Source organism: Mus caroli, unplaced genomic scaffold (assembly GCF_978045245.1).
Source record: "Mus caroli unplaced genomic scaffold, Mus_caroli_1 scaffold_18, whole genome shotgun sequence".
In the NCBI taxonomy this organism is placed as follows: Eukaryota; Metazoa; Chordata; class Mammalia; order Rodentia; family Muridae; genus Mus; species Mus caroli.
In genome coordinates this window covers 58,898,541-58,914,203 of record NW_028227273.1, presented here as the reverse complement: position 1 = coordinate 58,914,203, position 15,663 = coordinate 58,898,541, and the positions used below count along the sequence as shown (strand labels likewise).

General features: G+C 49.3%; 1 protein-coding gene across 1 annotated transcript; it reads left to right on the top strand.

The window, feature by feature from the left end:
- Positions 1–12,769: 12,769 nt before the first annotated feature.
- On the top strand, positions 12,770–14,892 carry Zbtb12 (zinc finger and BTB domain containing 12). Its single transcript, XM_021185948.3, has 2 exons — positions 12,770–12,825; positions 13,278–14,892. The coding sequence occupies exon 2, from the start codon at positions 13,298–13,300 to the stop codon at positions 14,675–14,677; it is 1,380 nt and encodes a 459-aa protein (XP_021041607.1). The 5' UTR covers positions 12,770–12,825; positions 13,278–13,297; the 3' UTR covers positions 14,678–14,892.
- Positions 14,893–15,663: the final 771 nt, after the last annotated feature.

Sequence of the window (15,663 nt, the reverse complement as noted above, 5' to 3'; positions counted from 1 at the left end):
ACACAGGAACCTCACTTGCACAACAAGCGTTTTGTCAACCCAGTCATCTACCCAGTCCCCATCTCCTTGAGACTGAGTTTGAAACCAGTGCTAGCCTCAAACTTGCTGTGGAGCAGAGGCAGGGCTTGAATTCCTGATCCTCCTGCCTCCACCTTCCAACTTCTGCTTTACTGCCACCTTGAGGAAGCACTTTTCACACGCAGCTCTTGGAGCCTTGGAAAAGGACAATGTCAGGCTTCTGGTTCCTCCAGGCCACCTTCCCCAGAGGCTTCCCTGTAAGCCCAGACACTAGGGTCTTCACTGACCCTCCTGACATTGGACCAGCTTCCCAAAACATAAACAAAAAGCCCAGAGTTTGGTTCTCGGGCCTCCCTAGAACTAGAAGGTCTGTCCTTGTCCTACTGTGAGGAGACACATCCCTCTCCCTCTCAGACAACGCCTAAACCTCTAGAGACCCCTAACACTATGTGTGCACATAACCATATGTGGGCATATGTCCTGGAGACCCCTAACACTATGTGTATACATAACCATATGTGGGTGTATGTCCTGGAGACCCCTAACACTATGTGTGCACATAACCATATGTGGGTGTATATCCTGGAGACCCCTAACACTATGTGTGCACATAACCATATGTGGGCATATGTCCTGGAGACCCCTAACACTATGTGTGCACATAACCATATGTGGGTGTATGTCCTGGAGACCCCTAACACTATGTGTGCACATAACCATATGTGGGCATATGTCTGCACATGCACAGCTCTCCCTCACTGCAGCAACTCTGACCCCCCTCCCCCCCAGGATCTCCACATTCCCAAGGGCCATTGGGGCTCTCTTGACACATAGGGGGAAGGCTGCCGGTATGACATAGGTGAGAGGGTAGTGACCACGGGCAAGCAGGGAAAGGATACGTGTTACAACTGCCCACACCTGCTCTGTTCTGGATTTACCCAACAGCCCCCTCTTCCCTTTCAGTGACATACCTTCCTAAGTGTGGCACATAGATGCTTCGTCTTCTCGCCTGTCCCCAGAAACTGCTCTGGAGCTCCCTACCCTGTCAACTCCACCCTTGCCGTGGGTTGATAAAGTAAACTGGAGTTTCCAGATGGGGGACAGTCATTCATGCTTGCTTTCCTTTGGGGCAGAAATGAGAGATTATACCCCAGCAGATCTTGCCTCACTCCTAGTCCCAGATCCAGTGTGGTGGAAGGAATTCAGTTTTTGGCTTACAATGGCCAGGTGTGGCTCAGACACGTTCAGGCTCAGCTCTGCACTTTAGTTAGCTAGTTCGTCACTGTCACACATGGACCAGTGAGAAAATAACCCAAGGCTAAAATATCACCCAAAGTGGGAGGATCAGCCCGCTATGGGGGTACACACCTATAATCCCAGCACTCAGGAGAGCGAAGCAAAAGAATTGCAAGTTTGAGGTCAGCTTGAGCTATGTAACCCTGCAGTGCAGAAAGGGAGAAGGGGGCTGGTGAGATGGCTCAGCAGTTAAGAAGAGCACTGACTGCTCTTCCAGAGGTCCTGAGTTCAATTCCCAGCAACCACATGGTGGCTCACAACCATCTGTAATGAGATCTGACAACCTTTTCTGGTGTGTCTGAAGACAGCTACAGTGTACTTACATATAATAAACAAACAAACAAATATTTAAAACAAAAACAAACAAAAAACACCATGACCAGCTACAGTGTACTTACATATAATAAATAAATAAATAAATAAATAAATAAATAAATAAATAAACATTTTTTTTTTTAAAAAAGGGAGAAGATCCACATATCATCCTACGGATACAAAAGGGCAATGCACAGAGTTTGAGAAGAGCCACTCATGGAGGACCAGCATATGAGCACAGTACACGCAGACAGTGGACTACCAGGCGGCTTCTCAATCCTGAGGTTCATCTATATAGAGTGGGACACCTCGAGACCGGAAAATACAGGCTATTGACGACATACACAGTATGTATGGGACGCCACCATCTGTGAAAAAACAAAACAAAACAAAACAAAACAAAACAAAACAAAACAAAACAGTCATGGGAGATGTAACTGTACCTGCTCTCCCCTTCTCCCACCCCTTTGGTTTGCTGTGGTTTCTTCTGCGTGTGCTAGGCAAGGCCTTATCTCCACCCCCAGCCCCACAGTTCTGCATACATGCAGAATTTTTTAGAAAACTGACCAGGAGAGTCACCTTGGGGCGAGCTGGGGTCAAAAGATGGGCCCAAGACAGAGCGTTACAGAGCCCAAATCTGTATTTCTGCCTGTGATGCTTGTTTGCTGGAGACAAGGTCTCTCACAGCCCAAATCCTCTCTGTAGCCCTGCATGCTGGGATTATAGACATGTGCCACCACACCTGACATGTATGACACTGGGACTTCCTGAATGCTAGGCCAGCACTCTACCCACTGAGCTTCACTCTCAATCCTATGGAAACTTTTTGTTGATTTGTTTTTGTTTTTAAGATGAGATTTCGCCGGGCGTGGTGGCCACGCCTTTAATCCCAGCACTTGGGAGGCAGAGGCAGGCAGATTTCTGAGTTCGAGGCCAGCCTGGTCTACAAAGTGAGTTCCAGGACAGCCAGGACTATACAGAGAAACCCTGTCTCGAAAAACCAAAAAAAAAAAAAAAAAAAAAAAGATGAGATTTCACTTATGTAGGGCTAGCTGGCCTGGAATTTGCTGTGTAGACCAGGCTGGCCTCTAACTCACAGAGATCTGTCTTCGGAATACTAGGATGAAAGGCATTAGCCACTGTGCCTAGCTGGTGTTTTGTCTTGGCTTTGAGATTTACTCTTATTGGGTGGGCCTAGTAGCACACACCTTTGATCCCAGCACCCAGGAGGCAGAAGCACCCAGGTGGATCTCTGAGTTCAATGCCAGCCTGGCCTTCATAGTGCGGTGCAGGCCAGCCAGGCTTACATATGCATAGCAAAACCTTGTTTCAAAAGTAAATAAATAAATAAAATTGGGAATGAATAAATAACTTTGTAAAAGAAAAAAAAATGAGCAAAGGATGAAGCTGTGGGATACACTGAAGCTGTGGGATACACTGAAGCTGTGGGATACACTGAGGCTGTGGGATACGCTGAATCATCCTGAAGTTATATCTGCAGGGACCATAAGCTGTTTCCTGACTTCAGTTACCATGAGTCAGTTCCTTGGAGCCAAATCGTATCTGAATTTCTAGAATTCCAACTGCTGAGATCAAAAAGCTTGGAGTGGTGGCTCATGGCTGTAACTCTAGCACTGAGTCAGGAGGGTGAGGAGCGCAAGGTCACCCTTCTGTTCTGAACAAATTCCAGGACAGGCTCAGCTAGCAGAGACCCTGTCTCAACCCCACCCCACCCCCCAAAAACAGTTGTGTGGAAGAAGGGAGTCAGAGAGACTGAAGCAATGGCTCAGTGGGAATCAGGAGTTGCTGATAAGCCTGCAGACAAGCCTGCATTCAACTTTCTTTTTTTTTTTTATTTATTTATTATATGTAAGTATACTGTAGACACTCCAGTCTTCAGTGTCTTCAGACACTCCAGAATAGGGCATCAGATTTCATTATGGATGGTTGTGAGCCACCATGTGGTTGCTGGGATTTGAACTCTGGACCTTTAGAAGAGCAGTCGGAGCTCTTAACCACTGAGCCATCTCGCCAGCCCCTGCATTCAACTTTCTAGATTCATATAGTGGGAGGAGAGAGCCGGCTTCTCAATAGTTGTACACACACACACACACACACACACATGCTTGTACATATGCATGCATACACACACATCACATGTGTATCCCACACATACATTCACGTGAATGCACACACATGCATGCACAAGCACACATACATGTATACACACATGTGCACATGCATGCACACACATACGCACACCAAATTGGAAACTTCTAGTTCTTTGGAAAGTTAGTTATGTCAAATGGTGTTTTGCTGGGGCACACAGGAGAAGGGATGTCTTGCTTAAGCAAACATGTGAAAGACTGTTTTCCTGAAGCAGACAAAGGTGAAAGGATGTTTTGATATAGCAAACACGTGAAAGAATGCGGGATGAAGTATAAATATGACCCCACAGACATGGGGAGCATGAAAATTTGTTTGGTTTACTCCACTTTGCTATTCTTTGCTAAAGACACACATGGTCACTCTACATGGTGCTGTTGAGCTCAAACTTGTGATAACGCTGCCATTGAGAGAAACTCACCTAAGAACTGCTCAGGAGGTTCCTGAGGCAGCTTGCTGCTTTTGCAGCCTTGCCTTAGGCTAGTGGGCGAGCCTAGTGGTTTCATCAGGATTGAACCACAGCTACCCAGTGTCTGCTTGCTGAAAGGACTGGACTGTAGCTGCCTTGTGTCTGCCTGCCTAGAGGACTGGTCTGAGGCTGCTAAACTGTATTTGGTGTTTGCTACAGGACTGAACTGCTGCCCAAGATCAACTCGTCCCCAAAGAACTCTTGCTGAACAGGACCACTTCCCCCACATCCTAACAACTTTTCTCTTTTACTCCCTCTGCTGGGTGGTGGCCAGAGGAGAGGTTGAGCCCTTATTAAAAGTAGGTTGCAAAAAGTTTATGCCTACACACATACACACACAAGTAATTTTTTAGGGGATGGGTAGGGCCTGGTGACACATAGTTCTAGTCAAGTTCTAGTCACTGGGAAGGCAGATCTCCCCGAGTTCAAATTCACAGACAGTAGAATCAAGGAGTTGAAGTGACTTTGAACTTGCTGTCAGGCAGGGGTTGATGTGCATCGTAAAGGGGATGTGTGTGTGTGTGGGGGGGGGTCTGTGTATGTGTGTGTGTGTGTGTGTGTGTGTGTATCTGTGTGTGTGGGGGGTCTATGTGTGTCTGTATGTGTATCTCTGTGGGGGGGTCTGTGTGTGTGTGTGTGTATCTGTGTGTGGGGGAGGGTCTATGTGTGTCTGTATGTGTATCTCTGTGGGGGGATCTGTGTGTGTCTGTGTCTGTATCTGTGTGTATGTGTCTGTGTGTGTCTGTGTGTGTGTGTGTCTCTGGGGGGGTCTGTGTGTGTCTGTGTGTGTGTCTGTGTGTGTGGGGAGGTCTGTGTGTGTGTGTGTCTGTGGCGGGGTGAGGTCTGTGTGTATGTGTGTCTGTGTGTGTGTACTGGTTCTCACAGAACCCAGCTGTGGGAACCATGCAGGTTACTTATCAATACTCCCAGTTTCTGCCTCCCAGCCACAGGACAGAACCAAATGTCTGAGTCTTGCTGAAGTTACAGCTGAAAGACCCCCGAAGATGGGAGACCCTCACTCAATTCTAGGGATGACACGACTGCCCCGCCCCCACAAGAACTTACGAGAGACCGTCCTTGCTGCAATCGCACGAGGTTTATTGACAGGAACCAGCGCGCTGGGGCCAACTGGTATCCCACACAGGGGTAGAGGAGTTCGACCCCAAGTAGCTGGGAAAGGGGGTATTTAAAGGAAAAACCATAACCCAAGGGGGTAGGGAGGGTGTTATTGGAAAATACCGAAAATTCCAGTGAAGAATCACAAGGGGGAACTAAAAATCACAAGGGAAAACTCCCTGCTTCTCAAGATTGTTCTCAAAGATTTTAATCTAACTTTTGTGGTCAGCCAGGTCTTAGAACAAGGTCACTGAACCGCTTGTATAATTATATGTTCTGTGGTCAGCCAGTTCTTGGAATAGGCTGTTTCAGGGCCCAACTATTTTTCTTTCTTGGCTCTAACTTGGTCTAGGGGGTCAAACTTAAATTTTTTACCTTACACAGCCAAGTGGCATTAGACAATAACAGTGAGCAGGGGTCCTACACATCAGAAGTCCTTAGTTAGCTGACGGAGCCTCACAACGCACTCAGGAGACAGAAGCAGGAGGATTGCATAAATTCCAGGCTTCTCTAACCTACATTTACCAGGCCATCCGGGGTACATAGTGAGACTCTGCCTCAGACGAGCGAACAGATGTGCTGAGTTTCCAATGTAATACTGCCAGGGGTCTCTTCTCCTTCCTTCTGAATCACTAAGTCAGGACACGAACCCAGGGCTTCTTGTGTAATACTTGGCCAGGCACCGCTGAGCCACCCCGGTCAACTACCAATTTGTGTTTGCTTACATACTGCTCAATTTTGGCTTTTTGAGACAGGGTTTCTCTGTATAGCCCTGGCTGTCCTGGAACTTGCTTTGTAGACCAGACTGGCCTTGAACTCGGAGATCTGCCTGTCTCTGCCGCCTGAGCGTTGGGATTAAAAGCCTTTGCCATCAGACCTGGCTGCATATTGGCTGTTTGACACCTGGTCTCAAGAGATCTGGCAGCAGGGTAGAAGCCAAAGAAGGCCTTGAGGTGTGTCTCCTCATCCCCCTGCCTGAGTCTTGAGGTGAGCCTCCCACATGCTGGGATGGCAGGCATGTCCATTAGGCCAAGTTGTGTAAATTTGTTTTAATTATTTCTTTTAGTTTTGAGATTATAATTTAATTACATAATTTCTCTCCTTTCCACTTCTCACTCTAACTTCACCAGTCTCTTTCAAGTTCATGGTCTCTTTTTCCATTAGTTGTCATTACATGCATCCAACATATATGTGTGTTGTATATATTCATACATACATGCATGTGCATATACCATGTGTGTGTATATATATATATATTACATGCTGGGATGGCAGGCATATGTATACATATATACACATATATGTATATATATCACATGTATATATATATATATATATATATATATATATATATACACACACACACACATACATATGGCATATACATACCTAAATACATAAGTATGTGCTCAGTCTGTATAATGTTACTTATATGTATGTTTTCCTGGCTGACAATTTGGTGTTGGGTAACCAACTGCTGTGCTCTTCCCTGGGGAAGGCTCTGTCTGCTCTCAGCTTTCCTTAGTTGCCTGCAGTCCTTTGTGTAGGGCTGAGGCGTCATGGGCTTCCCCATCCGCTCTGGCATGTCCATCTGTCCATCCGTGCCATCCTTGTCCAGTTCCTGTTTGGTGGTCATGTTGGTGAGACTTTAATGGACGGAGCTTCTGATGTTCCTAGAAAACACAGTCTCATAAAAAACTCACTGATTCTCAGGCTTTGACAGTCTCTCCATCCCTCTTCCTCAATGATCCCTGAGCCTTAGGTCCAGGGGTCATATTGTCGTATCCATTGGAAGTGGGCTCCACAAGTCCACATGTTGATGGGTTGTGGCTTTCTGTAACTGTATGTCTGATGCCAAGAGAACTTTCTTTGAAGGGTGTGTGTGTGTGTGTGGACTACCCTTGTCTGTGGGTATAAAGACAATCTTTAGGATATGGTTAGGGGAAACATTGTAAAGTGCTGGTTGGTTATAGGTTCTCCTCCAAGAGCCATGACTTCAGTAGCTGTGTGTGGTTGGCTAGGCATGATTGCCCTCCTGCTAAGTGAGTACCAGGTCTGATTTTATTTATTTTTATTTATTTTTTATTTTTATTTATTTATTTATTTATTTTTGGTTTTTCGACAGGGTTTCTCTGTGTAGCCCTGGCTGTCCTGGAACTCACTTTGTAGACCAGGCTGGCCTCAAACTCAGAAATCCGCCTGCCTCTGCCTCCCCAGTGCTGGGATTAAAGGCATGCGCCATCACGCCCAGCTAGGTCTGATTTTAATATCACCTTCTTTTCCTTACATTTCCTTATTCTATGTATTTTTTTTTTTTTACGGGGAGCATTCTCCATGATGCACTGTGGAGGTCATAGGCCGTAGGACTTACGGGCATCTGTTCTCTCCTTCCCCTGTGTGGACCCCAGGTTTTGAACTCAGGCTGGAGGGAAAGTGCCTTTACCCACTAGCCCTAGTAACTTTAATGATTTTTAAAATGTTAAACTTTTGCTTTACAAACAAATTTAAAAGGACTCTTATCATTTTTATGCTATATGTATGAGTGTTTTGCCTGCGAGTAGGTAATGTGCACCATGTGTATGTCTGGTGCCCTTGGAGGCCAGCAGAAAATGCCAGATTCCCCTGGGACCAGAGTTAGAGACCCTTGTAAGCTGCCATGTGAGTGCTGGGAGCAGAACCTGCAACCTTGGCCAGGGAGTACAGCTAGGCATGTGGCGCACGCTTTTAATCCCGCACAGGGGAGGCAGAGGCAGGCAGATATTCGAGTGGTGGTGACTGTGTTTTAACCCAATCCCAATTGCTCGATATTACAATGAAAACTTGGGCCCAGATGCTGTGCTGAAAGCCTGCTGGCTCAGACAGGCAGAGAAAGCACCCAGGTGACCTTCCTCCTCAGTCAACATCCCAAAAGCAATGTCCCTCTCTCACACCCTCTCAAAAAACTTCCTTCTCACTCAATATCCCTCCCTTCTACTTCCTGACCGCCTCTCTAGCCCTCCTCCTTGACTCCTTCTTACTCTCTATGGTTTTTTCTTTTTTTTTTTTTTTTTTTTTTAAAGATTTATTTATTTATTATATGTAAGTACACTGTAGCTGTCTTCAGACACTCCAGAAGAGGGAGTCAGATCTTGTTACAGATGGTTGTTAGCCACCATGTGGTTGCTGGGATTTGAACTCTGGACCTTTGGAAGAGCAGTCGGGTGCTCTTACCCACTGAGCCATCTCACCAGCCCTGGTTTTTTCTTAATAATCCTATGTTCGCTTCCTGTCAACCAGTTGGTTGCTTGTGCCCCCTCCTGACCTACGGTTGACTTCATTTAATGCTGTTTACAGAAAGCTCTTGGATTAAAGGTGTGAGCCACACGACCACTAAAACCAGTGGCTTTTCCAGTAAATAACACAATCTCAGGGTTCACAGTGTGATCAACTGTCCTGCAACAGTAGTGGGGTCTGTGGGGGTATGTCTGGGAGGTATATCTACCCTGGCAGGAGTGTAGAGGTCAACTTTCAGGAGATTGGTTCTCCCCTCCCACCTGTGGCTCTTCCACACCGAGCCTTCTCCTAGTACTCCCTTTGAAGCCTTTTGGCACCGGATCCCCCGACTGACAGTAATGATCAATGGTCACTCACCATTGACTCAATGAGGGCATCAGTGAACACAGCTGCGGTGGGAAGGCCCTGAGACCAGCTCCACTGCTCCTGTTACTTAGGCATTCCTCTGTAGTCATGCTGCCTGGTCCAGAGTAGGCATCAGATCTCTAGAGGTCTGAAAAGGTTTCAGTGCCTTTCCCTCTGCCTGATAAGGAAGAGAGAGGCCTAGGCCATGCAGTGCCTGTGAGCACCAACTGTGAAGAGGTGGAGACAGGATATTTGATCACACTGTGAGCCCTGAGATTGTGTTATTTACTGGAAAAAAACAAACAAACATGTTTTTACTGGTGGTAGAGCTCACACTTTTAATCCAAGAGCTTTCTATAAACTGAATCTCTGAGCCTGAACTATATAGCTTGTTCCAGGACATCCAAGATTACCTAGAGAAAAACCTGTCTCAAGTAAATAAATTAAATAGACAAAACTTTACAAACTCTCAGTTTTAAAAACATTTTATTTTAAATTACGGATATATGTGTTTAAGTGGGGAGGTGATGTACCTGTGAGTCAGGTACCTGCAGAGGCCAGAAGAGGGCATTGGATCCCCTGGAGCTGAAGTTACAAGCTGTTAGGAGACTCCCCACAAGGGTGCTAAGAAAGGGAACAGGAGTCCTTTTCACCATGATCCAAACTCTGTTAGTTTTGAGATAGGGTCTCTATTTAGCCCTGGCTGACCAGAAACTATGTAGGACAGGCTGGCCTCAAACTCACAGAGCTCCATCCACCTGGCTCTGCCTCCTGAGTGCTGGGATTAAAAGTCTGGACCATCCTCCCAGCTCCAACTCCCCTCCCCCTCTCTCTTTTGATGGGGTGCGATTTTAAGACAGGGTTTCTCTGTGTAACCCTGGCTCTCCTGGAGCTCACTCTGGTCTTGAACTCAGAGAATCTGTCTGCCTCTGCCTCCCAAGTGCTGGGATTAAAGGTGTGCACCACCAAAGTCACCTGGCCAAACTCATTCCTTTTAACTTGACAGTTTTTCCTATCTCTCAGTGAAATATGCATTCTTCCTTTTTAATTTCTTAAGGATTTATTTTATGTGTATGCATGTTGTGCTGTGTGTGCATTCATGTGTGTGTGTGTGTGTTTAGGATGTGTGTGCCTGGTGCTTGCAGATATCAGAAGAGGGTGTCATATCCTCTGGAGTTGCAGTTATGAGTGGTTGTGGGTCACAGGATTCTGGGAATTGCACTGGGGTCCTCTACAAAAAGATGTGCTCTTAACAGCTGAGCCATCTCTCCAGCCCCATAGATAATCTTTTTTTCTTTTGAAAAGTTTAGTAGCCGGGTGGTGGTGGCACATTCCTTTAATCCCAGCACTTGGGAGGCAGATTTCTGAGTTCAAGGCCAGCCTGGTCTACAAAGTGAGTTCCAGGACAGCCAGGGCTATACAGAGAAACCCTGTCTCAAAAAAAAAAAAAAAAAAAAAAAAACAACAAAAAACAAAAACAAAAAACAAAACAACAACAAAAAAAGTTGGTAAGGAGAAAAAGAAAAAAATGAGATAAGAGAACAGAATTTTTAAAGGAAAATTCTTTTGAAACTGTCATAGTGGTGATGAGGCATGACTTTACTTCCAGCACTTGAGAGGCAGAGGGGGAGGCAGGCAGATAAGTTCAAGGCCAGCCTGGTCTATAGAGTGAATTTCAGTATAGCCAGGGCTACACAGAGAAACTGTCTTAAAAAAAAAAAAAGGAAAGAAAGGATGAAAAAAAGAAGAAAACAAAGAAACTGCCAGAGTCTATTTCTCATAAAAGCAAAGACATTAAAAATAAATAAATAAATAACAAAAAACCAGTGTTACCACAGATCCAGTGTGTGTTTGTTCAGTGTATATGAGGCTCCCTAGAACCCTCTATCAGCCTGGTAAGCCTTCAGAACCTTGAGTTCAAAGATAAAGGCATCTTGATTCAGAGAACTGATTTGCCCAAGGCAAATGTGCAGTAGGCAGTGAATATGGCTTTAAACAAGGTGTACCAGACACAATCGCCTACACTCCCCCTAAAATCCACGACCTGACCACAAAGTGAGCTGGGTGAGGGTACAAGTCAGAGAATTCTTTTTTTTTTTTTTTTTTGGTTTTTCGAGACAGGGTTTCTCTGTGTAGCCCTGGCTGTCCTGGAACTCACTTTGTAGACCAGGCTGGCCTCGAACTCAGAAATTCGCCTGCCTCTACCTCCCAAGTGCTGGGATTAAAGGCGTGCGCCACCACGCCCGGCTAAGTCAGAGAATTCTAAAAGGAACATGAAAGACCACAGTCAAGGTACCGCCTTCCGGCTGTCTGGGAACAGCATCTCTTGGGTGTGAGAATTCGGTTCAATCAGGAATGAACTTTGTATGGGCGGATGCAGGTCCAGCTGAAAGCCAATGATGTCAACATCCAGCCATTTATTGTCTGACTTTTATTTGCAAAACACAGCCCATACATAACTTAATTCCTGTATTCAAGATGTCTTGGGGGGGGGGGCATCGGGTTGCAAGCAGTTGAGCATCCTCAGGATTGAGAAGCTTCCTGGAGGGTGTAATGTAACCTGCAGGCAACAGCGACCACCCCCTGAGGACTTTATTCTTTAAAGCCAGTGTGGGTATTTGGGGTGCACAGAAGCGCTGGTGGGCTAGCCTTCAAGACAGGTACTCATGTTGAAGTTGTGTTGAAGGTAGTTTAGGAGTGGCAAAGAAAGCCAGCCCGGAGTAGAGTGGGTATCTAGGGTCGGGGAGCATCTCCTCTTCTGGGACAGGACAGAGTGGGTGCAGAGAAAATTATAGATGGCACATTAGTACCAATATAAATAATTGCACAATTTGCAAGATTAGTCCTAGGGTTAATTACGCAGTGAAGGTGAAACGCACTAATCTTTCACAGTATGAGTGGAGTTCTTGACCTTGGCAAGAAGTCAGAGTGGATAAAATAGAAGGGAGAATGAGTGTGATTGAAGTAACCGTGTGCTCTAAGCAGGACAAGCTGAGGGCAAGCGCTGGTTCATCAGGCTTTGTGGAATGTGAAATTCTCTTTTAGATCAGGACTACAGTAGGCACCAGCTTCAGAAGACTTGGAAAAGTCTGGAAATGTGGCCTGAGGAACTGTGCACACATTCAGCGGAGGATGCACCCGAGGACAGCAATGATCCTAAGATTGGTAGGCCACCAGCAGGTCCAAGGCTCTGGGAGCTGGCCCGACTCGCACAGCTGGGCGGGAGTGACGCCTTGCTGGAGAGCAGGTGGCCGCGCAGATTGCGCAGTTCCCGGGGAGCGCGCGCGCTGGGGGGCGCGGGGCAGGCGGGGCTAGCGGGGACGCGCTGGGGCGCGGGAGGGGGGGCTCCAGGAGCAGGGGGCGGGGCCGAGCGCGCGGGCCTTGGCACGCACGCGCAGACGGGCCGCGGGCCCCAGAGGCAGAGAGGAGGGGGAGCGTGAAATAGGGGGCGGTGTGGAGCGTATTTCCGCTCTGGCGGACAAATAATCCTGGCCAAAGGGGAGGCACGACTGTCCAGCCCTTTAACCGCGTGGGGGTGCCGGGGGAGAAAAGGGGGGTCGGGAGGGGGAATCCTGCTCCTTTAATTCCCTCCCCTCTTCCTCCGCCCCGAGTCCGCGAGGACGGTGCGCTGCGCGGGGCCTTGGAACACTCGGCACGAGCTGCCCCCGCCCCTCCCCCTCCCGCCCACGCGGAGCCGGCCCGCGCGCGCGCCCCGTGCACCCCCGCGCCTGCGCGCTGCCCCGGCCCTGCCCGTGTGTGGGGGGCGTCGCTGGCCCCGGGGGGGTGGGGGACCAGGGGGGAAAAATCAGCACGCGGAACCGGGCCAGGTGAGAGGCGCGTGCACCCAGGGTCGTGAGTCTGGGGGGGGGGGGCGTGCCACGGAGATCTGCGCGTGGGAGGGGGCGTGCACGACTTGTCCGGGCGGTGGGAGGACGTGAAAAGGGGGACTCACAGCAGCGCGGCCCAGGCTAGAGCGAGGCGGGTGAGGAGAGCCTGCAACCGGGGGCCACCCCAGAGTTGCAATCCTCTGGTTTTTTTCCCCCCATCCACCCCTTTATCCATTCTCCCATGGGCGCGCGGGCCGCGGGACTGGGGGGTGTGGACGCCGCTGCCCCGCCCCCGGGAACCACGCCTCCCTCCTCGGAGGGACCGCGCCTCCTTGGAATTGGGGAAACTGAGGGAGGCACGCCAAGACTAGGGAGGTAGGGATGAGGGGTCTGGAGCCTTGGCCTCCGACAGCCAGAGACCTTTGTCTCTGACCCGTTTCCTTCCCACCCAGGGCAGTCCACTCCCGCCACAATGGCCTCTGGGGTGGAAGTCCTGCGCTTCCAGCTGCCTGGCCACGAGGCCGCAACGTTGCGGAACATGAACCAGCTCCGTGCAGAGGAGCGGTTCTGTGATGTGACCATCGTGGCCGACAGCCTCAAATTCCGTGGCCACAAGGTCATCCTGGCCGCCTGCTCACCGTTCCTCCGGGACCAGTTCTTGCTGAACCCCAGTTCTGAGCTGCAGGTCTCGCTGATGCACAGCGCGCGTATTGTGGCGGACTTGCTCCTCTCTTGCTACACGGGCGCTTTAGAGTTCGCAGTCAGGGACATCGTGAACTACCTGACAGCAGCCTCCTACCTGCAAATGGAGCATGTAGTGGAGAAATGCCGGAACGCCCTTAGCCAGTTCATTGAGCCCAAAATAGGCCTTAAAGAAGATGGGGTCAGCGAGGCTAGCTTCCTGAGCAGTGTCAGTGCCACCAAGTCCCTCCTCCCTCCAGCCAGGACCCCAAAGCCAGCTCCAAAACCCCCACCACCACCTCCTCTACCCCCTCCACTCCTGCGACCAGTGAAGCTGGAGTTTCCGCTGGATGAGGACCTAGAGCTGAAGGCGGAAGAGGAGGATGAGGATGAAGATGAAGATGTTTCTGACATCTGCATCGTCAAGGTGGAGTCCGCTCTAGAAGTGGCACACCGGCTCAAACCCCCTGGAGGCCTAGCCGGGGGTCTGGGTATGGGGGCCTCTGTGAGCGGCCACCTGGGAGAGCTGGCCCAGAGTAGCGTGGCCCCCAACACTGTTACCCCACCGCAAGGGGTGGTGAAGGCCTGCTACAGCCTGTCAGAGGACGCGGAAGGGGAAGGCCTGTTGTTGATCCCAGGAGGCCGGGCCAGTGTGGGGGCCACCTCGGGCCTAGTGGAAGCAGCAGCGGTGGCCATGGCTGCCCGGGGGGCGGGGGGCAGTCTGGGGGCAGGGGGTAGCCGGGGACCTCTGCCTGGGGGCTTCTCAAGTGGAAACCCCTTAAAGAACATCAAATGCACCAAATGCCCGGAAGTGTTCCAGGGTGTGGAGAAGCTGGTCTTCCACATGCGTGCGCAACACTTCATCTTCATGTGCCCACGCTGCGGCAAGCAGTTCAACCACAGCAGCAACCTCAACCGCCACATGAACGTCCACCGTGGCGTCAAGTCCCATTCATGTGGCATCTGCGGCAAGTGCTTTACTCAGAAGTCCACGCTGCACGATCACCTCAACCTGCACTCAGGAGCCCGGCCCTACCGGTGCTCCTATTGTGACGTGCGATTTGCCCACAAGCCCGCCATTAGGCGGCACCTCAAAGAGCAGCATGGCAAAACCACAGCTGAGAACGTGCTGGAAGCTGGTGTGGCTGAGATCAATGTCCTCATCCGCTGAAAGGCCAAGAGGCTGGGGGCAGTCCTGGGCCCGGCAGAATTGGGGAGGGGCGGGGTTTGAGGGCAGGCAAACATTTTGAGGGAGGAAGACTGGAGAGAGAGAGACCATGCCTCAAAGAGCAGAAGAAAAAGATGGAGCCGGAGACAGGGTTGATAAGGCTGAGGGAATGTGGGATCCCAAAGAAAGGTTTCTTTTTTGAACAGGTGCATAAACGATGTGGAGGAAGGGGGGGGGGAGGCAAAGATGAAAGTTTTGGAGAACAGCTCTTTCCTGGCTAAAGCTGGCTCGGGGGAGGATTCTAGCGTTTCTTGAGGTGGGGTGGGGGTGGGAATTGTAGGGGGATTGCCAGGAAGCAGCTTTCTTGCCCCTGGTTAGAATAGATGACAGGGAGAAGGGAGCAGAGGGCGACACATGTATGAAGTACCAGAAGAAAGGGAGGAGATTTTTGCATGCTGGGGAAGTGGGAAAGTAGGTACAAGGCTCACCGGAAATGATATATGTGCCAGGTAAGAGAACACGGTGGGTACCTGGGTAGGTAATGAGACATTAGGCTACAGTAGCGAGAACAGTGAGTAGCGGAGGGGTGGGGGGCAGGGCACTTAGAAAAAAAAGGACACAAGGAGGGCTGTTGGGGGGAGGGAGAGGAGTAGAGACATACAGTATTTTTTAAGAAAACTATTTTTTAGGATTTTTTCTGGAGTTTGGGGTTTTAGTTTTTGTTTTCCATAAAAATAAACAAAAAAACAAACAAAAACATTTTTTTTCTTTATATTCTGGCAATTGCATGTGTGTGACTACCCACCATAGATTCTCCCAGCGCTAACAATTGTAGTCCCATGCCAAAAGGAGCCTCAAGCAGAGACTAGGAACACGCCCTAAACACCTAGCAGAAACTTTATCACACAGTGATTGGCGGCCCTGGTGCTGGCATAGACCATGCGGGATTTGGTGGCAGTGCAAGCCATGGGCCACAGGTGACCAGTGAA

What these genes read in the sequence shown, in the direction of transcription:
- Zbtb12 (XM_021185948.3), top strand. Translation starts at nt 13,298, where the DNA reads ATGGCCTCTGGGGTGGAAGTCCTGCGCTTCCAGCTGCCTGGCCACGAG.